At 40.8% G+C, this 24,875-nt stretch overlaps 1 protein-coding gene across 13 annotated transcripts in view; it reads right to left on the bottom strand.

Annotated features, from left to right (window-relative positions):
* RUFY3 (RUN and FYVE domain containing 3) overlaps positions 1-19,654 on the bottom strand; it is a 72,029-nt gene extending 52,375 nt beyond the window's left edge. For 4 of the 13 annotated variants that reach the window (XR_012007208.1, XM_072775316.1, XM_072775317.1 and 1 more), the window contains exons 1-2: positions 19,291-19,654; positions 17,875-17,991 (exon numbers count right to left, since the gene is read on the bottom strand). Coding sequence is in view for 12 of the 13 variants with exons in the window: in XM_072775316.1 (XP_072631417.1) it covers positions 17,875-17,991; positions 19,291-19,639 (466 nt within the window). In the remaining variant the exon portion in view is untranslated. Of the gene's footprint in view, positions 1-6,240; positions 10,574-17,874; positions 17,992-19,290 lie in introns of those variants that run through there. The other 9 variants (XM_072775318.1, XM_072775319.1, XM_072775327.1 and 6 more) reach the window with 6 other exon arrangements.
* Positions 19,655-24,875: the final 5,221 nt, after the last annotated feature.

Here is a 24,875-nt window from a genome sequence, read left to right as displayed (position 1 = left end):
GAAGATACCCTTTGTTACAGGCAGATCTATCATTGAACTTACATTCACTTAGTTTTGGTATAGGAGTGCCCCAAGCAGGTTGAACTGTGGCTGCCTGAGTTTGGATCCTGGCTCTACCACTTACTACCCTCCCAAGTGTCAATTAGTAAAAGGGGGGTGAAAATTGTACTTAGGCTCAAACGGATACTATATACATATTACTTGGAGGGAACAGTTCTTGGCACAAAATCACGGCTTGATAAATGATAACATCTCTCATGACAATCCCATCACCCCTTTTTTCAGGAGTACTCTAGACATAATAGACAAGACTGCCTGAAACAGGGCTCTGTACAAGGACGAAAAGTTTGCTTTCATAAAGATTTCTTCAGCGATTTTGTAAAGAATGAATTAGTACAGGGAGAATAATGGGTTTGGGGAAAAGCTGCAAGTAGGTGTAGGAATCTGGATGTGACATAATGAGCTCCTGGTAGTTGTAGAAATGAAAATGAAAGACAAAATTAAGACTTTGTTGTGGAACATAGCACATATATCCCTCTTTTACGCCCTAACACATATAATACTGTTTGCTTATTTAATCATAACAGAAAACTAGAATAGCCAGATGCCTTGTGTGTATATAGGTACTGTGTTAAAAGCAGAAAAAGATCAATTATATCATTCACTCATCATACGATTAACATGTTCACTTACGAAACTAATTGTAGCCTTGACTTTTCATCAGATTCAGTTAGTTTTACATAAGAATTGGGCATTGCATGCTTATACTTTTCTCAGCAAATACATGCTCATCATCAAAAAGATAAGGGAATGATCACATATAAATAAGTGAAAATAGGAAGTCTGATCACAGATCAGCATGTTACTGGGTTTCAATATTAAGAGTAATAGTTGTTTTAAACTTTTTGCCATTAAGCATGGCTTTTATAAATAGATGATCCCACAATTTTGTTCACTGTTAGGATTTAATAACTTTTCACTGTTTCCCTTCTTCTGATAAAGAATTTTGTTACAAAAGTTCCCAACAGCTCTTATTTAAAAATGAAACTAGCTACAAAATAAATGATACTTTTTTATAAAATAAAAGTAATATTTGATTTTTCTATTAATTCAGAGAAATGACTATTATTACTAAGTCTTATTTAGGAGGGCTTTTAAAATTCACATATTGTATAATATATGCTCATTTTATTAAAGTATAGTATAGGAGTAAATGCATATACATAATAAACTTATTCACTTTTAAAACACTTAAGATTTTATGGTTAAAAAATTAACATTGTGCACAATCAGAAGAGAAAAAAAGATGTGCTATCTCATCACTACCTCTAACATTTTGTTCTCAGTAGAGTATGTGGCTTTATTAATATTTCTGATTAAAAAGGTGAAAATTTACTTGAAAGGAAATTTGGAAAGTGGCTGAAAACATATACCGGCAATCTTTCAGTTCTGGCATTTGGGTCTTTGAAAGTACTGTCTCCTCACCACTTCTACCCCCTAATACCCAAAGCCTCCACTTTATGCCCAGATAACTCTTGTACATATTTTTGGTCTTAGCTAACATTACTTAAATTGGAAATCTTCCCTGGAATAAGATTTCTGACTCTGTACCATTGTACTGCAACGACTGTCATTTCACTTCCTTGAAATAGCCCACCCTGCACCCTCCACTTGTCAATAAGTCCAGAAAATAAAGAAGACTGGATTGCTCACTGTGCTATACTTTAGGACCTATTACAGTATAGGGCATAAATTACAAGTAGGATACTTAAATGTATGTTGTATGAAGGACCAAGGGTCTGTATGATAAAAACTGAGTTTTAAAAGTATTACTTGTCTTCTTTGGGGGTTCTAACGGACATTAAGGATTTTTCTTCCAGAAAAAAAAATACACAGATAAAAAAATTTATGTATGATTTTTAGGATCAAGGACCCAGGTTTAGAAGCCCTGCACTAGACTATAGTGAACTCATGCTATGAAGTTTCTTGGTAAATAGCCATTTGGCTTCTCTGCCAAAATGCCCTTTGGGACATGCACTTTTTATTTTATTTTATTTTAATTTATTTATTTTTATTTATGATAGTCATACAGAGAGAGAGAGAGAGAGAGGCAGAGACACAGGCAGAGGGAGAAGCAGTCTCCATGCACCGGGAGCCTGACTTGGGATTCGATCCTGGGTCTCCAGGATCGCGCCCTGGGCCAAAGGCAGGCGCCAACTTTTTTTTTTTTAAAGATGGGCTTTTTTTTTTTTTTTTTTTTTTTTTAGATTTTATTTATTTATTCATGAGATACACAGAGAGAGAGAGAGGCAGAGACACAGGCAGAGGGAGAAGCAGGCTCCATGCAGGGAGCCCCAGACTCCAGGATCACGCCCTGGGCTGGAGGCAGGCGCCAAACTGCTGAGCCACTCAGGGATCCCCATGGGACATGCACTTTTTACATGAAAACATACGCAGTTCTCCAAGCAGAATGGGGTTATACTAGGGTGCAGTGATATTAATAAGTAAAAGTACATTAGTAAATTTCAGTGGGGTTATCTCAGCACCAGACACTTCCCAGTCACTGAATAACAAACACTTTCCATTACATCTTTAGGGGATTTTTCTCTACTTATCTTATTAGTAGAGTATTCCCTATTATATCTTGGCAGTAAAGAATTTCCTATTGAATGGAAAAACCTGATCACAAATCTGCACCCATAATCTGCACCCAGATTGTCCTCTGGGAAATGTGAAGGGCTATCAATTTCTTAGTCTCTAAAACTGGACTTTGCATCAAGGGATGTCCAATAAATATTTCTGATCAATAGACCAAAACACACGCTTACATATACAGCAGTATCATTATTACACCTGCAGATGTTTCATATAAGCTATTTATTTATGCATTACAGTAAAATGCCAGCTATTCTAATGAACAGTAAAGCAAAACGTAAGTACCAGGGACACTGCAGAGTTATGCAATAGCAACACGTATGAAGTCCACCATCACAGTTTTCTACAGTCACCCAAAAATCAGGGTGTCTGTCCAATATATTACTTCTTCCATAGTCTGTCTCTTATTATCTGTATTTGAAAAGGAAGTTTCCAAAGTCAAAAAAGTAATTTCAAAGCTTACAGCTGTCTTCATAACAAGATCGTATATTTTATTGTGTTAAATTACTCATCTGAATGCACTGTCTCTTGATATTGGATTCCTATTCTTTAAAAGGTTAATAGGAAAACAAGTATTGCTCGATAACTGAGCAGTATTTTTAGCCAATTATTTTCTTACTTATGGTGGTCCAAGGAAGGACAATGCTAAAACATGAATTTAAGCTAATCATGTTCTATTATAGTCTGTCTGATAAACAACTAGTTTAGACTGCTCCAAAAAGTTAGCTATAAAACCAAAAATATACATTAAATTGGTAATGTATTTAAGAACATGGTGCAGCTCCGTGAATAACTATTATACACACAACTAATGTCTCGAGGGTGCTTTACATCAATTATCTCACTTAATCTTTCTAACCTACAATAAGATAGTTACCACTCCTAACTACCTGCTATCCTCCAGCTCAGCCAGCTGGTAACGTCCCCCTTTCACCCCACGTCTGCCTGATGATCGCTTAGTTATGGTACAGTGTCCAGCCCAGTTTCACTCACTGAACGAAGCCTTTCCTGAACCGTCTCCTCTCACATGGAATCAATCCTAGGCTTCTGTCTTTAGGGGAAATCTACTTACAATCATAGATTTGTAGATTTCCTCCTGGTTTTAAAAAAAGTATACTGAGAAAGAGATCACCTCCTTCACTACCAATAAGCACTGAAACATGAAACAAATGCTCCTATTCCCATCTATTTAAGGGTAAAGGTAGTCAGAAACTCTGGGTCCAGGTCTACACCATGGGCTGCACAGTGAGAGGCAGGAGCTCTATTTTCAGAAAACAAAAGTTGGAAACTGTAAAGCTTCTATTGCTGAGGACACACAAAATCTACCTTATTGTCTTACGACGGTATATGATGCTTTTTGCCCATTTTCTCTTGTGGGAGTCAGGACGCCTCATTACAGGATTTGTGTGGTCAGATGTCTTTCCCTCTATGAATCAGCTGTAAAGTATAGTATGAATGCTCCTATGTGCCCAGAAACCGGGTGCTCAACACGGTGAGATTCATATTATCACTGACCTGGTGATCACTACTTAAAGGCTGAGAGCTAAATTACACCTAACAATTATCACTGGTATTAATATTAAAGCAGACACTTCCTGAGTCCAAATGACTGTTCAGACATCTTGATTCAGACAGCGGAGCAAGGAAATAAAAGCCCTATAAAAGTACTGCCTTGTTTCCTAGATTGCTAAATCTACAGATGCCTTCCTGGGCCTGGACTTTTATTATTTCCATTTCTAATCATTTGAAATTATCATTTCTCTTGGCTGATTTAAGGCAAAATTCCAAAATTCAGTGACAGCATTTTTCTATTTTCCTCTACATCCTTTTACAATTGATTCTAAGGTGTTGGGAACTTCCTATTTGTCTACTTTCCTTAATCAAAGGACGTGCCACTTAAGAGTTTAGGTTGTAGCCCTTGTACATTTTCCATCATAGATTGTCCCATGAAGGATTCGTACAGCACCACTACAAATGCTTACATTAACCAAACAGCTCACTTTTGCTCACTCCTTGGAATCTTAAGAAACAAATACATATTCAAAGTACTAAAATTATTAGAAATTCTTTTTGAGACATTGATACACTGGATTTTATAATTAAGGGAGTACTGTGTTAGTTTCAATATGGATGAGAATATTTTTGAAAACAAAATATGCAAATGAGGCGTTCACTAAAAGACTTCTTGGTAGCCTTTTCAAAATGTATTTTTCTTCCCTAGAGCTTCTCAAACCTTCGGAGGCTGTTTTAAACAGTACTGGCATCCTATGGAATTCCAGCTGATGTCTTCCACCCTTGTGCACATTCTTATTCTGAGACTCAGAGCCAAAGGAAGCTGTCCAACTGACAAACCAATTGTTAAAAGATGCAGAGTCTTAAAAACTACTTAAATATTACCCTTAAAGATACACCCGTAATGACTACTTTGTGTTCTGTGATACTAATCCTCTCTAAAACTTTCTCAAGGCCAACCCCAATTGGGAAAATAAAATCCTTTTCAGAATAAAGGGTAAGGTCTGAGTCACGGTAAGATTGCAATACAAGGTCAAGGGCAAGGAATCACTTCTCCCTAACCCAATCTGCTATGTGGAATTTACCTTATGCCCTCTATTCTGCAGATATGCCTAAATACCAGGCAGATGTTTATGAAGAATTTCTCATTTGTGAGCATTTGTCTTCATTACTTTAAATCAAGAGAATAAATACCAGCCAAGAGGCTACTACATAAAAAACAAAAATATCTGCATCTATGCAAATTCTCTATTCTCTTCCTTATGGCATTGAGTTAAGAGAATTAAGGGGTACAAGCTGAAAACCTCTGATAATTTAGAAAAGGTTCTGGGAGAAAGTCACAAGTTAAGCGACCACAATGGTCTCAAGAGTACTGACAGTGGAAATTTCAAATGGGTCATCACTGTTACCACAAATAACTTATAAAGAGCCATGGCCAATAGATTCCATGGGTTGAGGTTACCTTATTAATCATGTTTAGCCTTTTCAAAGCATTATCCTTTTTTAAGTGTCCATATTCTTTCATAGTCACTGAAAATAAAACTGCTTTCTCATCTATAGTCCACATTATTAGAAAAAGATAGTATTTGTCCAAATATTTTCTAGATATCTAGCATGTTTAATATTATACTCTGATGCCCTTTGGTAAAACACTGAGTGTTACAACTATGTCATGTACAATCTTACAGTCATGCTGTCTTAATCTACTCTATTAAGGGATTACTGCATTTTCTATAATATTTTAGTATATAATCAATATTAATAGCTTCTTCATGATCAATTAGGGCCAAATATGGTAAGTGACCTCAAATATTCTCTTTAGAGGCTTAAAGACAAAGAGCTCTAAATAGGCACCAGCATCTTTTGAAAGGATACCTCAGGGAGCAGGGGAAAAAAATATTTTTTTCCCTCCATGAAGTAGAGAAGGGGAATTGGGTGGTAGGTAAGGATGAAAGGTTTTCATGGTTGCTAACAGGTTACGGTATGGGTTCTTCCTGCCTCTCCCTGACCCTCCCAGCCTACTGTAACAATGAGGATGCTGGTGAGATACTAGTGGACAGGGTCTGACCATACCTTCATGGGTAGGCTCTGGGTCAGGTGTAAGTGAGATGTCATCCAGCTCTCGCAGGCAGAGCCATTCTCCGTCCATAGACACTCGGAATTTGCAAAGGTAGATGGTCTCCATGGCAGCCTGTGTGATCTTGTCAGTAGTGGGGGTTGGCATATCGGTTGGAGGCGTCAGAGCAGACATGATGACTCAGCTGGGACCACAACACACAACACACACACGCACACACACACACACACGCGCGCACACACTTACCCCAACAAAAATAAATAAAACCTCCTGCCCAAAAAACCCCAAATCCAAAGCTCTGGAACAAAGCTCTCAAGGAAAAGGGTGGGGGAGATTAAAACAAAACACGAGGAAAAATACCTTACGGTTTAAGAACCAATGGCTCAAGATAAAAAATTCTACACTATCTTGTCTCATAGACAGTTCCTACCACATAGCAAAATAAGAGGATTCCTGGTTTTCTCCTAGCTTCTCTCCTTTGATCTGCCCTTCCCTACCCCCTCCTTTTTCAGCTGAGCTGTAGGCTTTAAATCCTGCACAGCCGATGCCACCTTCGCTGGCTTTAAAAAACTGGCCTCTGCATGAATAAGTGAAAAATCCTCCTTTGTGCAGGAAAAAATACAAAAAAAAAACCCCAAAAAACAAAAAACCAAAAATAAACCAATATTTTCAATTTAGCTTAAAAAAATCCTGAACTGCAGAAATCACTTCCAGGATCTGCTCAGATGAGCTGGGATGCTGAGTTCTAACAGGATTGGTTGTGCGCAGTAAGCAGGGTGTTGACCAAAATGGCTGACTAATGAACTGAACTGAAAATCCGGGCTCATGTGACCAGCTGCTCCGAACGTAGGGCGAGCAATTCCCAGGATGCTTTATAGATGCTGCTGATGCAGGGAGAGCAATTAGGCTGCTGCTCTCATCCTGTACAACCCACTTCCAGACTGTGCTAGTCAAACTGTGATCAGACATAACACAATGCACATATCCTCATCAATTCCCTCCCTTTGGGATAAAAGGGATGGATAATAGGAGGACAATTAACACTGGGTAATACTCCACAGCAAAGATGATAAAAGAGGCAGATTAATGTAACAAGTACATAATTTACCTCGAATCTTTTATCGTCATACATCTAGCTACTAAAATCCTTTACTCTGCTAAAGGGTGGTGGTGTTTTAAGAAAAAGCTAAAGCAGATTTTCAAGTTAAATATCATACTTTCAGGCATTTAAAATTTCCTTCTCCAAGATACAAAAATCTGACTTTCTAGATTGGACAGAAGTGTAAGAAAAAAACCTGATGTTAAAAAAGCAAAATCTCTTCCAATCAATGGTAATCTCCCCTCTTTTGATGTTGCTGTATATACTAAGTTTCTGCATAAAGTATGTATTATGTTTCTAATCAGAAGATAAAATTGTTATATTTTTAAAAGTCTCTCATCTTAGACTATCATAAGGGCATATTATCATGTTCTCTTAAACCGACCTACCTATTCACCCACCCATATACATATCTATATTATCCAATGAGACATCAATACCTTGGTAGCAAAAAGTTAGGTGTTTGCTTTCTGAGCCACATAAATAACAAGGAGGTAAGGAATGATAAAAATATTCTTCGAAAATGTTTTCAACGATTAAAAACAAGTGTTTGTTCTATTTAAGGATCTGGTTTTAAGGAGAAACCTATAGCTTCGAGAAATATATCAAGATGATTTGTTATATTCGAGGGGTTTCTTATCAGAAGGATACCTTGATTTCTGAGAACTAAGAGAAGAAAATTCTCCTATAATTGTATTTTATATATAATATATTTAAATATAATATTAAAATTTCATAAATGCTTTGTCCTAATTTGAGATTGAGCTCACAGAAAAAAGGCTAAGAACCAGACTCTGTAGGTAAACAGGCATTTCTCATACTGTTAGAGGGAAAGCAAACTGGCACAATGTCAAAATGCATATATGTATATGATTATTTACAATTAGGAAGAAAATCAGCAAGTTACTAAGGAAAACAAAATATCCCAGGTTTATTCATTTCTATTTAAGTCTCTGTCACCATTATCCTACATCTGGACCCAGAGTTACTCATTTATTCACTTACTCATTCAGTAAATATTCACTAAGAGTATTCTACATGCCAGGTAGCAATGCAGGCACTGGGCAGGTAGTAGTAAGAAAAGATCACCTTCTCAAACGAAGTAGTGCTTATGTATCCAGATACTGAACACAAAATTTCACTTAACACATTCACATTTAATTACAGGTTGATTCCTTTCTAGCCATACACATTTCTGTCTTACATGTTAAAATTTAAAGGGAATAGTTCATAGCTTCACTTTAAGCTATGCAATACTTCAAAACCTAGTAAGCAGTCGTTAAAACCTTTAAATTAAACTTACTGAATAGTTCCTAGAATCACAATGCCAAAGAGCCCTGCTGATCTGTCCATATGACAGACACCAAGATATTCTTAAAATATAGAATGGTGAAAACAAAAAGAGATCTGAATGCTTTGGGATTCCCTAGGTCCATCAATACCTGAATGGAGCCTGTCACACAAACCATGACAATCTTTTTACCAACAAACCAAGAAGCATTTACTAACCCTGAACAGATATGGACTGATTACCACACACTGGCCTAACGAGAACATCTAGGTCAATAAACGAAGAAACTTGGTTAACATTCCTTGCAAAGGTCCTTCTCTCCAGGGAGAAGACACCAGGAAAGAAGCCCAAAGCCAGAGAAAAAAACCTTTCTGCATTAGCTATCCTTTAGTTTCCCTTATCTATCAGTTTGAGGAGGTATTAGCAGTCATTTCAGAAATAAGAACTGTGGGAGAGCAGGAAAACCTGTATTTCCACTCTTGACGGCATACTTTCCTGCAGGTAAACACCCTTGAGTCTTCAGCATGAACAGTTACTCATTGTTCACAAGCAATGAATTTATATGAAAACAGACATTATTTGTAGACTAACAAAAATAATTCTAAACATTGTTTCGTGCTGCTTTTACATTTGGGTCTTAACTAGGCAAACATATTAGCTTAGAATGTAAAGGTAACATTAAGACATCAGTGAGACAAACTTTTCTTATTTGATCTTACCTGCGCATAAAGGCATCTATTTGTAAGGTAGTTGTGAGGAGGACTGAGGTAGGTATATAGTCTGTGGCCCTAAAACAGAGCTAACAGGCTTAAGTGAAATTCAAACCCAAGGTGATGATCTGAATAATACTATGTTCTAGCTGCTTACACAGCTCAAATTTTCCACATTGTAATTGATTCAAAGCAAATGAGATTCACATGTCGAAGTCAGAAGTCACATTCTTTTTAAAGAATATTTACTCAGCTACTATTATAAGACAAAGACTGATTTGTCATGCTCAATGTCCCTGTTATACAATATGGAAAAATAATTAAGGTAGCTATCATTTTTTGAGTCTCTATTTTCCTTTAGGTGCTTTATAAATACCGTATCATATCCTCACGAGAATCCTGTTTGCAGATATTGGTATCTCCTCTTTATATATCAAGAAACCAAAGTTGGGCCAAGTAACTGACCCAAGATCACATGAGTAGCAAGCAGCATATCTAGGATTCCAAGATTTGCCTTTTGGAGGGGGAGGGGCAGAGATAGGGGAAAGAGAAATCAAGCAGGCTGCATGCTCAGCACTGAGCCCAACATAGGGCTTGATCTCACAACCCTAAGATTATGACCTGAGCTGAAATCAAGGGTTGGATGCTTAACTGACTGAGCCATCCAGGCACCCCCAAGATCTGTCTTAATGCCCCCAAACCAAAGTCCATGTTTTCCTTCATACGTTGAAATGTCAGCATTCCAACCCAAGGATTAAATTTTACTTAGGGAAAGTAAAAACAAAACAAAAAGCAAAAACAAAATAATACAGGCAACATCCCCCTAAAATTCCCAAATAAAAATTTCAACAAATCTAAGATTTGGGGAAGAGGACATCTTTATCAGCTTTCACACTCTACAAACCATATATTCCACTTACTCTTCTACACACAGGTCAGGTTTATAATGGTCATTTTCTGAGAAACTGAGAACCTAGCATAGATCTTTCCTGCTGTGTGCGGAAACCAAATTTTTCCTGAAGGATATACTATTTACTATACCTCCACTCAGGAAAGAGCTGGAAATAACCATCCTACCAAGTTCCCTCCTCATCCACTAACTTAGTTGGGCATATTAAGAATACTTGATACGTTCAGGAAAAATAAATGAAGGGGGGAATTATTTTCTAAAATGGCTTATTCCAGAACTTCTTCAAATAGCTAAGTTAACTTCAATGTTTAATTTTTATTCTTAAAAAAAATATAACCAACAACCATGAAACCACTGCCCAACTGATGAACAACTTAAATTTTGTTTTCCTTATGAATTCCTGCCTCCCGTAATGAGGCAATTACTTTTGAATTTTGTGTAAATCATTACCTTGCTTTAAAAATATTATGAATATATGGAGACTTAACGTATTTAGCTTCATCTTCTTTCAACTTTACAGAAAGGGTTTTATGCTTTATGAAAGCCTTTCACTCAACATTACATTTTTAAAGATTCATCCACATTGTAGTGTGCAGCTATAGTTTATCCTTTTGGCTGCTATATTATGTGTTAATATTTTATTGTATATGTAAACAATTTTCTGATCCATTTTCATGCTGGTGAGCATATATGGGTTATTTCTAATTTTTTTTGTTTCCAATGATGTTATTTAGATACTTTTCAGAAATAGATTTCTTGTAGATATGCCACTTCTGTTTTTTTTTTTAAGATTTTATTTGTTTATCGGAGACAGAGACAGAGCACAAGCGAGGAGAGGGGCAAAGGGAGAGGGAGAGGGAGAAGCAGACTTCTCACTGAGCAGGAAGTCAGACAAAGGACTGGATCCCAGGACCCTTGATATCATTACCCAAGCCAAAGGCAGACACTTAACTGACTGAGCCATCCAGGGACCCTAGGTATACCATTTCTTAACAGGTCTGAAGGTAAGAAACCATTTCACTTACTTCTTTTAAAGGCAGTTGTCTAGTCCTATTATCTAGTTTCTATTCTGCACATAATGGTGCTTTTTAAAATTTATCAATTTGTGCAACAAAATCAGTTTGTAAAGCTCACAAGTTCTACTTCCCAAAGATTCCTGATCACAGTTCTACAATTAAGAAAAATCTCACCCCCACACCCCAGTCATTTTACTAGTTGCCATTAGCATAGAAGGGTTTCTTTGATAAATCACCATCATGATGACATTGGTGGAAGGTCCAGATGTTTCTGCTAAATTATAGGATTTTTTTTTTTCTGAGAGAGAGATTGAGAGAGAGAAAGAGAGTGTCTTAATTAGGCTCTATGCCCAGCGGGAGCTTGACAACACAGGACTCCATCTCATGACCCTGAGATCATGGCTTGAAATGAAATCAAGAGTCTGAGGCTTAACCAACTGAGCCACACAAGGGCCCCTAAAATATAAGATTATTCAGTTGGATGATCATGATTTTTTCACATGCTCCAGTTCTTCCCACTACCCTCCGTCTCACTTCCTTCCCTCTCTCAGACAAAAATCTATTATGTCCACCACTGATGCCGAGATTTCTACAATTTTAGGTTTACATTTGACTCAGTATTAGTTTGTAGATATTAATAGTATCTACATAGTATCTACAGCATTAACTTTGTAGATAGTAAGTACTATAAAATTATACCTGAGAAGTTGAGTTATCATTATTTTGTTAGAAACAACACCAGAAGTATTATAATGCATAATCTTTTCACTTGTTAAAATTAATCTACATAAGACTAGAGCTAACTCCTACCTTAATGACAAAACCTGATTTCACGGCTAAGTGGCAGTAGGCAATGATTTACAGATGTAAAGCTGCCAGCAACTTAATAGATGATCTTGGGAAATTTATCCTGCTCTTGTCCTAATTTACTCAGTTATAAAATAAAACTAAATAACTAGCTTCACAAAGATCATGGGCTCCTTGAGAATTTGCCTGCTTTGCACACTTACTTGGTATAGATATGTGACTCCAAAGTACTCTACATTCTTGCAATGGTGTATTTTCCACCTTCCTGTTTTACCTTAACCAGGAAAACCCCCAACTTTTACAAAATCAAGCTGTATTTATGCCCTAACAAACAAGTCATTCTAACACAGGCTTTATTCATTTGTACAAAACAAATTCATTCATTTAAGATGCACAAGGCACCTACTATGTGTTAGTCACTCGAGACATGAAGAACAAGGTAACAGACAAACAGGCAATTATAGGTGTTTAAGAAATTCCTAAGACCTGTCACACAGATGGCTATTCAGTGTTGTTTACATATGTAACTATTTTCTCTATCAAATTGGTGACTTATGAATTTCACATTCATTTATTCATTTTGCAATAGGGCTCTGCTGAGTAGAATGAGGAACTGGAGGGTTGCTGCTGTCTGAAAAGGAGCCTTCAATTTAGGATGGGATTCCAGTAATGGGAGATGATGAAGGAGGCTGAGAGCATGTGGACTCTCAGGGTCAGAATACCCACAATGAATCCCAGATCCACCACTTAGAAGCTGAGTAACCTTGGCAAATTACTTGTTTCTGTGCCTGTTTCTTCAATGATGAATAGGGATATAGTATTAACTTCTTCAGAGTTAAAGGAAGTAATGTAAATAAAATGCTCAGCGCAGCACTTTGTACAAAGTAAGCAGTCATAAATACTAGCCATTATCATGGCCACATTGACAATTTTGTGTGTGTGTGTGTGTGGGGGGGACCACCATACTATCACCACTTGAAATATAAGTCAGGAAGGATGAAAGCTCACCAGACTAAGGTAAAGGAAAGGAAAAAGGAAATGTGACCAAAGGGCATGCTGGGGCATCTCTCAGGCCTTCAGGAAGGAAGAAGAGATGGGTCAGAATTTTACCAAGCATTCGTATCAGGCAACCAGATTTCTTAAGTTCATAAAAAAGGCAGAGGAAACAGATGTATATGTCACTGGAGAGTCCCTAAACCGATTTAGTTAGAAGAATCATAATAAAGTTAGAAGAAGAATATTCTAAAAGGCAACATGCTCCAACAACTTCTGCTTTCTACACGCCTCTTGCTGTCAATCTGACAGTCTCTCTTCTATGTTTCATAGGGTTGCAAACTTTCCCACCTCTGCCTCCCACCCCCATGCCACTCCCTTTGACGCTTGCTGCTTGTCAAGTCTACCTGGCATGGAGCAACTAGAGAACCAGTAACTAAGAAGGGCCCTGCCAACAGAGATGATACCACTCTGGCCAGCGCCCCGCGACTGATGTTCTAGGAAGACTGAATCTTTCACAATTATGCAAATGCAGCTAGAGGAGAGTGAGAAGCATACTGATACTTTCTCAAGTACTACTGCTTTTAAAACCCTGAAAGCATTTCCTTTCAAACCATACTTATGTGATGTTCCTGACATCCCAAAATAAATGTTATAGCTCATAGTTGAGCCACTTTACAACAACAAGAAGTTTCCATGCTAATAAGGTTTAGGTGGAAATATAACAGTTGTGATTGCCTGCAAAATTCATTAAAATGGGATTCTTTAGGGTGCCTGGCTGGCTCAGCCAGTAGAACATGTGATTCTCTATCTCAGAGTTTTAAGTTCAAGCCCCATGATGGGTGTAGGGCTTACTTAAAAAAAGGGGGGATTCTTTTATTCATGATGGTTACACACTACCTCTGTACTATCATAAAGAGGCAGCATGTCTTTTAGGCAACTCTTTTTAATTATTTAAGGAATTTTCAAAAATACTAGACAACAAGGAAATACCATTATTTCATCCAGTTAATTGTTACACTCCATCCTCCTCCTCCCAGACTTTTTACCATCTATAACCTACAAAAATATGTTCTTTTAATTTCTTTGTAAGATTCTACCTTTTGAACCCAGATTTCTGTTAAAAGTCAAAAGAGGAAAAAGACACAAGATAGACTAAGTCACGTGGATATATTTTGAAGCTAATACTAGTCTTTTAGCCCAAAAAGTTGCTTTCTTTGACACCTTTCCTTTGTTCTCTCTCAACGAATTTTACTGCCTTCCACTCAAATCTACTCAAGGCCTTGGTGAGGGAGCATACGGTGCTTAAGAACATGAACCATGGTATCACACAATGCAGGAATATGAATTCATTCTCTGACCTTCATTTTAAAAATTGCATTATACATGAATATTGAATCATTATGTGGTAGAGACACAAAACTAATACAATGTTGTATGCCAATTATACTTCACAAAAAATAAACAAAACACCTCTGGAGACAAGGCCAGAAATCTGTGCTAGTACGACGTCCAGGTGATTCTGATATGTGCTAAAATTTGAGATAAGAACTAACCTAAAACCACAGAATCTGACTCCAGAATGTAAACGTCTAAATCCAAGGTTACCCTATCAGAATTTTTGTATTTTATAATAATTTAGATAAATTACTTAGAGATACTGAATCAAGTAATCTGATGGAAAACATGTTGTATCCCTCTACTTATATGAACTCTATATGGACTACTTTTCTTTCCCATTTTTTTCTTTTCAGTTTCCATTGTTAGAATACTTTTATGTATTGGCACTTCTACCTATTGGAAATTTTAAGAAATAAAAAATCGGTAAGTATCGATATGTGTGAACTTTTTAGCTCTCTGCATGGCACATAAAAATATTCTATAAATGCCAGGCACTAAGCACCACTATTATCTTACTATTCACATTCTTTATTTAGAATTGTTTGGGTTACAGAACTGTAATAAAACTTCTTCCATCTAATGGAGAGCCTTTTTGGACCCTCTAGTATCCAGAATGAAGCGAAGTTCAGAAATAAGAAAAAAGAAAACTGTATAAAGAATCAATCTATGATTATCAAGAGGGGAGCCGTGAAAACAAAGTCTTGAAGATTACATCTGGTATTCTGAAATCATTGCTTTGTGAATCAGCGCATGCTCTGACTTTTTGATAATGCCAGGCCGGAAGAGCAAGTAAAGCAAAAGAGGAGGCAGAAGAGAAGGGGGGATATTGACTGGGAAGACGAGCTCTGATAGCTGAGGCAGCAGTGGTGACAGAAGCCAGCTGGGCAAGGGGAAGCAGCGGTACACAGGTTACTCTAGCCACAGGACACAGGAAATAGGGGTGTGACCCAGCTCCCCACATCCCAGCTCAGGTCCCCACACCTGCAGCGGTATGTGGAAGGGAACCACCTGCGTACTCATTCTTGAGTTCTAAACTCCAGTTCTCTGGTAGGCACTAACTTACAATTATACACTATCTGAAAATGTGATATTCCTGAAGGCTTTTTTTCTTTTTTTATGGCTGTTTATACCTGCTGTTTGACAAAATAGCATTTAATGGATCAGATAGTGATTCTTAATACAGTTTTTTTTCTTTCTTTCAGTTAAAGCATTCTTAACACAGAAAAGAGCTGAAGGCTTGTGAATCACAGCATTGTAAATTGAGACATTGCTCTACATCAATTATACCAAAAAGCTGTCTTTAAAAAAGTCACAACCCCAGCTGCTATTCTAAAATCTACTACTATAAAGATGAATGGTCAAAATATTGGGGTTCTGATAGTTCAATCCTATCCTCGGTACCTCTTAGTTTTGAGCAGATGTGTCTATATTTAGAAAATAAAGTATTTTTGTGTTTTCTTAATGTGCATTCAACCAGGTATAATGTTTTCTGGAATACTAGTAAATAATGAAAAAAGAAGAAAGACAAAACCAGAAATGTCTGTGGAAGAGAAATTATGATCAATGAATATATACATATACACATAATATATACACATGCACATGTGCATCTACATATTTTTTATATTGTGTGTATGTGTATAAACTAGACATAAACCTATTTTTCTTCCCTTACTCTTACGTTTATACATAAATGAGAAAGATCGCGTCCCAAATAAGAGACTCTTAAAGTGCATCTGTGAGAAAGTGCATATGTAAATGTCGCCAGAAGCCTCATTCGCTCTGCATTTTCCATGGCTCAACCAAAGTAATCACTGTTAGGTATATTCAACTTCAAATAGGTGGTCATAGTTAATGCTGTCAGTTCTTTCCACTTTTCTCTTCTATTCTCCTAGCCTCCCGGCTCCCCACCATCTAAAAAACAGCACATACAAATACAGAAAGCTGCTTCGTTGTTGAGTGGGACTTTTTTTTTTTTTTCGTATACTGCTGTAATTTGAAGAGAAAAGACAAGGGCAGACATGTGGGTTACTTGCATGTCATTGCCATAAACATCAAGGTTTGCTCTAGCTCTGAGAGTTGGAAGAAGAAATGAGCAATTGTCATTTGAAGTTGATAACTATGCACATGGCAGGAGTGCCTCTTCCCTCCAACACCAAGAAGCCATCTCTTATTCACCTTATCCACCCACGAGAAGACTTACTTACTGTTAGGATGGAAAAGAAAAGCATTAAAAGTACTGCACCATGGCATCAAAGTAGCTCCTTCATATACAGTTTATGAGAACTTGGTATGGAATGTCATACACCATGGGGGAAAAGGCCTCAAGAAATATGAATATATGCATATCTGTGAATACATGCAGAAGTTCTGGAAGAAAACTCACCAAACTCAAGAGTGGTAACCTCTGAAAAGAAATGAGGGAGGGAGTGTCCCCCTAAGAGGAAAGTTCACTTTGTACTCAGTGTACTCGTATCATAAACATTTAAACAATGAGAAGATTCATGTGTTACCTGTTATTTTTATAAATCAAATATTTTTGAAAAGGCATGGATGTTTAAAAGCCAGAAGCATAAAAATTTAGCAGATTAGCACTCGAACGAAGACTCAGAAAGGGACATGATCCAACAAAGCACAACAGAAGCCTTCCTTCATACTGGTTTGCCCATGCTGAGTAATTTAAGGGCATTAGATCTAGCAAGGTTTTGCACTGAAACAGTACACATCATGGACCCTGAAAAGTTTAGGCTACATCCCCTGCACACATTTTTGCGATTCTTTATCAGTGCCATTCAAAACAAAGCTTCTGAACTCAAAGGTAAATGTTAATTTTTAAGATCCCTGAATACAGTCAAGATTTCTGGAATAAAAAGATGCCTTAATATACAATACCTCAAAATTATTATACATTATGCACTTTTGGCAAATACATGAGGAAGAGTTAAAAATCGGGTGTTGAGGAGGCAAATATTCACTGGGTGTTGACGTTGAAAATCCAAGTACTGTCCTGGTAAGTGAAATGAGAAATTTCGTAAAAACGGTTTCGTCTAAGGTTGTTGACTTAACAGCCAGAAGACTCAGAGTTCTGATACCCAAGTACAACACGGGAAGTAATATTGCATTGACTCTGCAGGGCAGCCACAAAGAAATGTTGCAATGAATATACAAGTATCCCTTTTTTCCAAGCATGTGTATGTTCTAAAGTACATATAACAAGGTAAAAATAAAAACTCAAAACAAGAACTACTTTAATTATCCACTACTACTGTAAGGTATAGACTAAAAAGAGATCACAGGTACTATGAAACTTTAGCTTTAAGTTTTCCATTCCTGATCTTGAACATGCTTAGGCCCTAATTTTCTAACAATACTCCAAAAAAAAAAAAAAAAAAAAGCAGCCAACCTTTACTAGGGGGGGGAAGAGTCAAATGAACTAAATTCAGGCAATCCCAACACGTGACGCCAGCCAACAGTTGAACATTTCTTGTCAAATTTTGTACCACAGCTGTTAGAAAGAGTCCTAAAAAACAGAGAGGAGTGTCCTCACTCTATAGTGATGTGGCTAATAGGCAGATTGCACAGAAATGAAATTTTAAGGAGAAAAAATGAGGCTGTGCTTAAAGAACAAACTAGAAAGCAGTTTCCTTAGAAAACTGAAAGTGATGTGAATATTCTTATCTCTAACTCCTCTAGTTAAAGGACTAGTTTCTACCTTGACTAGACACTCCCACCTGGAGATCAGCACAGACCACTCCCAACACAGAAACTCCGGTTCCGGCCGAGACTGTTAGTGGCCGGTGTTGGGCCTGTTTCTAGGGAACAGGGGAAAGGAGACCCTGGGCTGCTACCTCCGGCTGAATCCAGGGGCCCCTAAGCAAGGGAAACCATGCGACCAGCTTCCAGGGTCTGAAGTCTGGTGTTTGCAGAGAGCACGGGCCGGGCGGGCGCGGCATCTGGGTCAACTTCCTTCTCTGGGGCTGTTCCTTGGGACCCATCACTCAGGAACGCGGATCCCTTCGCTTTACCTGAAAGCGGGGCATCGTACCTGTGCCCCAGGGAAGTGAGGATCGCGGCACAGGCGCACAGAAAATACTCGACTAGTGTCGCTCTTCAGGGGACGGACGGGAGGGGGCGGAAAAGGCGAGGCCCAGTTCTTGATTGTGTAGAGGAAAGCGGCCAAGAGGCTCGGGCTGGTGATGAAGGAAGCGCCCGTAGCTCTAGCTCCAGGGGCGGGGGCTCCCGCTTGCACCCCACGCAAGTTTCGTCCCTTTTGGGAACTCCGGGCAGCACCGTGGTGCCCACGGACAGCGCTGCGTGTGCCGGGGTCGCGGCGTCGCAGGCCGAGGCCCGTCCTACAAGGCCGCCCCCACCCCGCGGGCCCCGCGCGACCGCCTGCTCCGGGCCGGCCCACGCACGTGCAACCAGCACCCGCCGCCCGCAGAGCGCCAGGGGGGCCGCGGCCTCCCCACGCGCCCCGTCCCGGTCCCCGTCCCCGTCCCCGGCCTCGCCTCGCCTCGCAGCCGCGGCAGCCCCGGGCCGCGTGGACGCTCCGGAGCTTCCCGCCGCACCGCCGGGCGCCACACCCACTCGGCGGCCGCCGCGCCTCCGGAAGGCTCCCCGCCCGGGGTCGGGGGTCCGGGGTCCGGGGCCCGGGGCCCGGGGCCGGCGAGCACGTGGGAGGCCCGGAGCCGGCCCCGAGCCGAGGGAGGCCGGGCGGGAGCCCGCGGCCTGGGCAGGCGCGGAGGGAAACAGTCGGGCGCCGGGAGCGGCCGCGCCCCCCGCCCCTTCCCGGCCGAGGCCCCTTCCCGCCGCCACTCACGGTGCTTGGCGCCGCCGCCGCCGCCGCCGCCGCCCGGGTGGCTCAGCAGCAGGAAGGGCAGCGGGGAGCCCGGCGACGGCGGGGTCCTCCAGGCGCGCTGCGGCGGCGGGCGGGCCGCGAAGCCGGCGCCTCCATCGCCCGGGTAGAGCAGGAAGAACGGGGCGGCCGCCGGCGAGCTGGGCTCCGAGCGCCCCGCGGGGGAGGCGAGCGGCGGCCCCGCCTCGCCCTCCCGGCCCGCGGCCCCGGCTGCAGCGCCGCGCGGCTCCCCCCGCAGCTGCTGCCCGCCCCGGGCCGGCTCCTCGCCGCAACTTTGCGCGCGGGCGGCGGGCGGCGGCGAGGGCTCGGCCATGCTCGCTCTCTCCTTCCCCGGCTCCCGGCCTGCGCGGGCGAGCAGAGGGCCCTGGCGGCGAGGGGCCGCCTCGTCCCGGCCCGGCCCGGCCCGTCCGCGCCGCCGCCTCTCCCGGTGGCCGCGGGCGGGCGTCTGGGCGCCGCCGCGCCGTCCCCAGCCCCCGGCCCCCGGCCCCCGGCCCGCGGCCCGCAGCGCGCAGCCCGCCCCGCCGGGGCCCGAGCCAGCCGAGCCAGCCGAGCCGCAGCCCCGCCCGACGGCGCGGTCTCGCCCGCCCCTCCCGCCCGGCCCCGCGGGCGGCGCGGCTCCCCTAGGGGGCGGCGTGCTCCTCCCCGGCTTCCCCCGGCCGCGCCCTCCCCCTCCCCACCCCCCGCGCCGGCGGGGCAGGCGGCGCCCCAGGTGTGTGCGCCCCGCCCGGTGCCCGCAGGCGGGAGGCCCGCGAGTCGCCGGGAGGCTTTCGGCGCGGCCGCCTAACTGGAGCCGAGGCCCCGGGGAGGCACCGCGGAGGCACTGGGGAGGCCCCGAGGTCTGGGTGGGAGAAGAGGCGAAAGCTAATCTTAAAAAGGACCCCCCCCCCCCCCCCCCCCGCAGGTACCAAACTGCACCACCGCGTTTCACACACTAGAACCGTGGACTCACGGCTCGGATTCCCGAGCTTTTCCCGAGAGACCCTGCAGGCGGGTGCCTTCCCTTCCCCCGAGCCCTCCTTTGTTCCCCGCCTGTGCGCGGTGCAGAGACCTCGGGCTGCTCGGGCTTCGCGCCCCCCCCCGCCCCCCCCGTGTCCCCGCGCCCCGGGGCCCAGGCTGCATCTTAAGCCAAACAGAATTTGTAGGGCAAAGCGTCTGCTACAGGTCGACAGTTCCCACTTCCATTGTGCCGATGTCTCGCTAGTAATTGGCCGCCGGTGCTTGATTTTGAACGTTTGAACCAATGATTACTGACCCGGTAATTCCCAGAAGTACACGTTTCTTTCTCTAATACGATTTCCAGTCATTATCGTGATTTCTCACGCTGGATTCCGTGAACGTGCCCCGTATTTCCTAGCACACTAGCTTTGTGTTCAGGTTGCAAAATGCTGGCGTGGAATCCACGCTGACTTAGGATTAAAGATCACTGCTGTGTGACATTTTGCCCACCTGCTTTTCTCTCTCTCTTTGATCTGTCTTTCCCTCTAGAGAGGAAGTTCTGCTTCTCTGGGAAAGGAGCCCTTTTTATTGTGATTATTCTCTGAAAAATCACTCCTGGAATTTCAAAGACTTAACGTGAAACTTACTATATTTAACCAAAACCTTTAGACAAAAAGTATTTTGAAAAATGTTTGCAAGAAGCTAACTTCAAGGAGTCTGACAATTTCTTAGTAGCTTTTCGGTCTCTGGCATTTCCCTGACCTGTTGATCCCAGCGCGGCTGCCCACTTGAGTTAACTTATTCTCATCTGAGCCAGGATTCCTCTTTTGTAAAAATCGTTGTATTACTTGTAGAGGTGTTGTGGGGATTAAATGAGAAATACACGTGGAGCCTTTAAAACAAGAGCTGGCATAGGGTAAAGTATTATTAGCTATATTTTATCACTATGGCAAAACCGCATATAACCTACAGTAACAAACCCAACTAAGGGGGAAAAAGAAAAACCTTTTTCATTGTGTCTTTAACATTTTGGGAGGTTGTTGGGCCTTTTCATTTCAGTCTTGGTGAGGGTCTTGATTTAAAAAACATGTTTGCCTTTTAGGAATTACAAACTGTAAAATACCTTAGAAAAACTAAAAGATTCCAGATGTATGGAGTACCTGGGTGGCTCAGTTTGGCTAAGTGTCTTCCTTCTGCTCAGGTCAGGCTCCCAGGGTCCTGGGATGGAGTCCTGGTCCTGCTCACTGCTCAGCCAGGAGCCTGCTTCTCCCTCTCCCGCTCCCGGTGCGTGTGCTCTCTCTCTGTCAAATACATAATTAATCTCTTTTAAAAGAAAAAGATCCAGATGTAGTAAATGGTTCTAATGTTCATCCTTAACTGGATCTTTTAACTTGTTTTTGCATGCAGAAAATTTTAAGTATCATTATATTTCCTTCACTGGGATGTTTTGCAGCGTTTCAGTAAGGAATTTGACAAGAATACATACTGACTCCATGGAAGGAAGAGGAGCAGAGTCCTCACAAATCACAATCAGCCAAGAAAGTCACCGAATTAAAGTACAAAATGTTAACTAGTCTACATAGCCAGCATTCTCCTTTCTAGTTAGCCAAGATCCCTCTAGGTATTAGAACACTGACTTGCTGTGGAATCAACCTTGCAGTATAATTGTTTTTTGTATGTGTCTCTCTGCATTTTAAAAAGCAGTTCTGTTTATGTTTTATGTCATTAATTAAGTGGCTGTGTAATGAATATAGAAAACCAGCTGAAATATGAGTTTTTTAAAATTTACAGGTTAAAAAAAAGTAAAAAAATAAAATTTACAGGTAAGACTATTTATGAGCCTTTTTGTTAAAGGTGGATGGTATTCCAAGTTCCTAGTTGCTTATGCTTTTAGCTTTTTGTTTTTTTTTTTTGTTTTTAATTTTTATTTATTTATGATAGTCACACACAGAGAGAGAGAGAGAGGCAGAGACACAGGCAGAGGGAGAAGCAGGCTCCATGCACCGGGAGCCTGACGTGGGATTCGATCCCGGGTCTCCAGGATCGCGCCCTGGGCCAAAGGCAGGCGCCAAACCGCTGCGCCACCCAGGGATCCCGCTTTTAGCTTTTTGGATCAATAATATGATCACAACTGTGCATAAGCTTCAGCACAATAAGGGTTGATTCAGCGGCTATACACATTTAAGTACGCTGAAATTATCAAAACAAGCCTAAACATGTTGCTTTTGTCACTGTTTAAAGTGAGAAAATCCAAGCCACTTTAAGAATTAAGCTTTATTAATTTTCTTGTGGAATAAGCAAAAGAGATGTGTTTCAACTTAACTGCATTTTGTTTTTAGTTATCCATCGTAAGTTTTTGAAATCCTTTGGTGATCTTAAGGATGGACCCTTATATATATGACAAAGCTTTTTAGAGATCAATGTCATGCATGCATTTTTTAGCATAAGCTTTTTAGAGCTGTAGTGAAAGGAAAAAAAAACACTATTTGGGACAGTTGGAATGGTTGGGGTTTTTGTTTTTTTGTTTTTTTCTTTTTCAGTGTAGTGTATAGGCTTCTTATGATTCTAAAATAATGGTTTTCTGGGCCCCTAGCTGGCTCAGTCAGAAGAGCAAGCGATTCATGATCTCAGGGTCATGAGTTCAAGCCCCATGTTGAATGCAGAGATTACTTAAATAAAACTTAAAAAAATAATGGTTTACTTGAGCTGTTCGTTTTTCATTGTGTCGTACTTGGGAAAAGACTTATTTGAAAACTATACACTCAATTTAAGGCTTCATATTTAACTTCTGATTTTAAAAATACAGGAATTTATTTATATAAAGCCTCAGTGTGAAAGTTCTCTGTAGAGTCCACTGTTCTTTATTTTTGAATCACAAGGTTGTGATGACTGTTATTTTTGCAAAACATTAATTACAAAAATACTTAGTCGATATATGTGTCCTCTCCATGTTTATTTTATTCATATACTCTTAGAAATATAAGCGCTACTTTTTTTTTTTTTTTTTAAGATTGATTGATTTATCCCAGAGAGAGTGAAAGTAAGCAGCAGGCAGGGGCAGAGGAAGGAGGAAAGAAAGAATCCTGAGGCAGACTTTCTGCTGAGTGCAGAGCCCAATACAGGTCTCAATCCCAGGACCCCAAGACCATGACCTGAGCCAATATCAAGAGCTGGGCACTTAACTGACTAAGGCACCCAGGCTCCCCTATAAGCACTACTCTTAATGCAGTATTCTTAATGAGATTACAATGGATTTTTAAGAAATATATTTCCTTTCAGCAATATATTTAACCTTGGTCAAACAGTGGCAGTTTTCTTTGGGTGGAAGAAATATGGATGTATTTTTCCATTTTTCTATTTTCCTGTATTTGCAAGTAGTCTATAGTTGAGGGATGATTTGGATTAGTAGTTTGATGATTATATCTTTTTTATGAAGTTCTAACAGTAAAGAGCAAAGTGGTGATCCCTGTGTTTACTGTGGAGAAGTAGAGTTCAACAAGCTTATGCTAGAGAAGCTTATAAATATTTTGTGTCAGCTTGGAATTTTAATACCTCAGTAGTGTTGCGAAATTATTTGGTTGTTCTGCTTTCTGACCTTCTATTTTTTATTCACCGTTTGTTCCTCTTCTTACACATTGATCAAGTTCTCTTTTAAATTTGTGTCAGGGATGCCTGGGTGGCTCAGTGGTTGAGCGTCAGCCTTCGGCCCAGGTCATGATCCTGGGGTCCTGGGATCGAGTCCGGCATCAGGCTCCCCAAAGGGAGCATTCTTCTCCCTCTGCCTGTGTCTCATGAATAAATAAAATCTTAAAAATAAATTTATGTCAAATCTTTTGCTTAATTGACTTTTCTCTGCTTTAATTGAAATCTTCTTTTCTTGCCTGTATCATTGCAAATGACTCCTAGCTGGTTTTCCTGCCTCTATTTTTAATCTATTCCAATTCCACTGCTCAACAGCAGTTAGAATGAGTAATTTACTTATCTGAAGGCTGATCTAATTATGTTGCATAGATTCTTAAGAACCTTGCTTGTCATCTTCATATCTGGATACAATGTAAAGTCTTTCATGATCTAACCCCTCTCCACCTTCCTAATATTATCTTCCAAACTTGTTTCGCCCTTGTTGCCTTTGGATAAACTTTAAAATGTTTGGCATTCCCCATATTGCCATACTCACTCTTCCTCCAAGATTCTACTCAAATAGAACTTCTCTGCCTTCCTTATGTAAGAGGTACGTGCCTCTTTTAAGGTCCCATAGTATCCTAACTAAGGAGTTAATTGCTCCAACTGCAACAGACCTATCTCTTCTACCGGTGTGTCTACTCCCAAAGTTGACATCTTTGAATTTCTCCTTTTTACAATACACTACAGATTTACTCCTCTAGTGGTTCGCAGAAATCTCTTTCCTCTAAAATCTTATCAAAATTCTGTGCCATTGGGACCCTAAATAGAAGTGATCAAGAAAAGTTGGACTGAAATAAAATTTAAAGAATAAACTTAATTATTTGGCCTTAATTTCCCTTTACATGTATGTTTGAATGTGTTGCAATTAGAAATGTTAAGTACAGTTGACTCTTGACAATGTGATTTTGAACTAAGCAGGTACTCTTCTA

This window comes from Canis lupus, chromosome 14 (genome assembly GCF_048164855.1).
Source record: "Canis lupus baileyi chromosome 14, mCanLup2.hap1, whole genome shotgun sequence".
Taxonomy (NCBI): domain Eukaryota; kingdom Metazoa; phylum Chordata; class Mammalia; order Carnivora; family Canidae; genus Canis; species Canis lupus.
The sequence above is the reverse complement of the archived record's forward strand: the minus strand, read 5'-3'. Positions and strand labels throughout refer to the sequence as shown.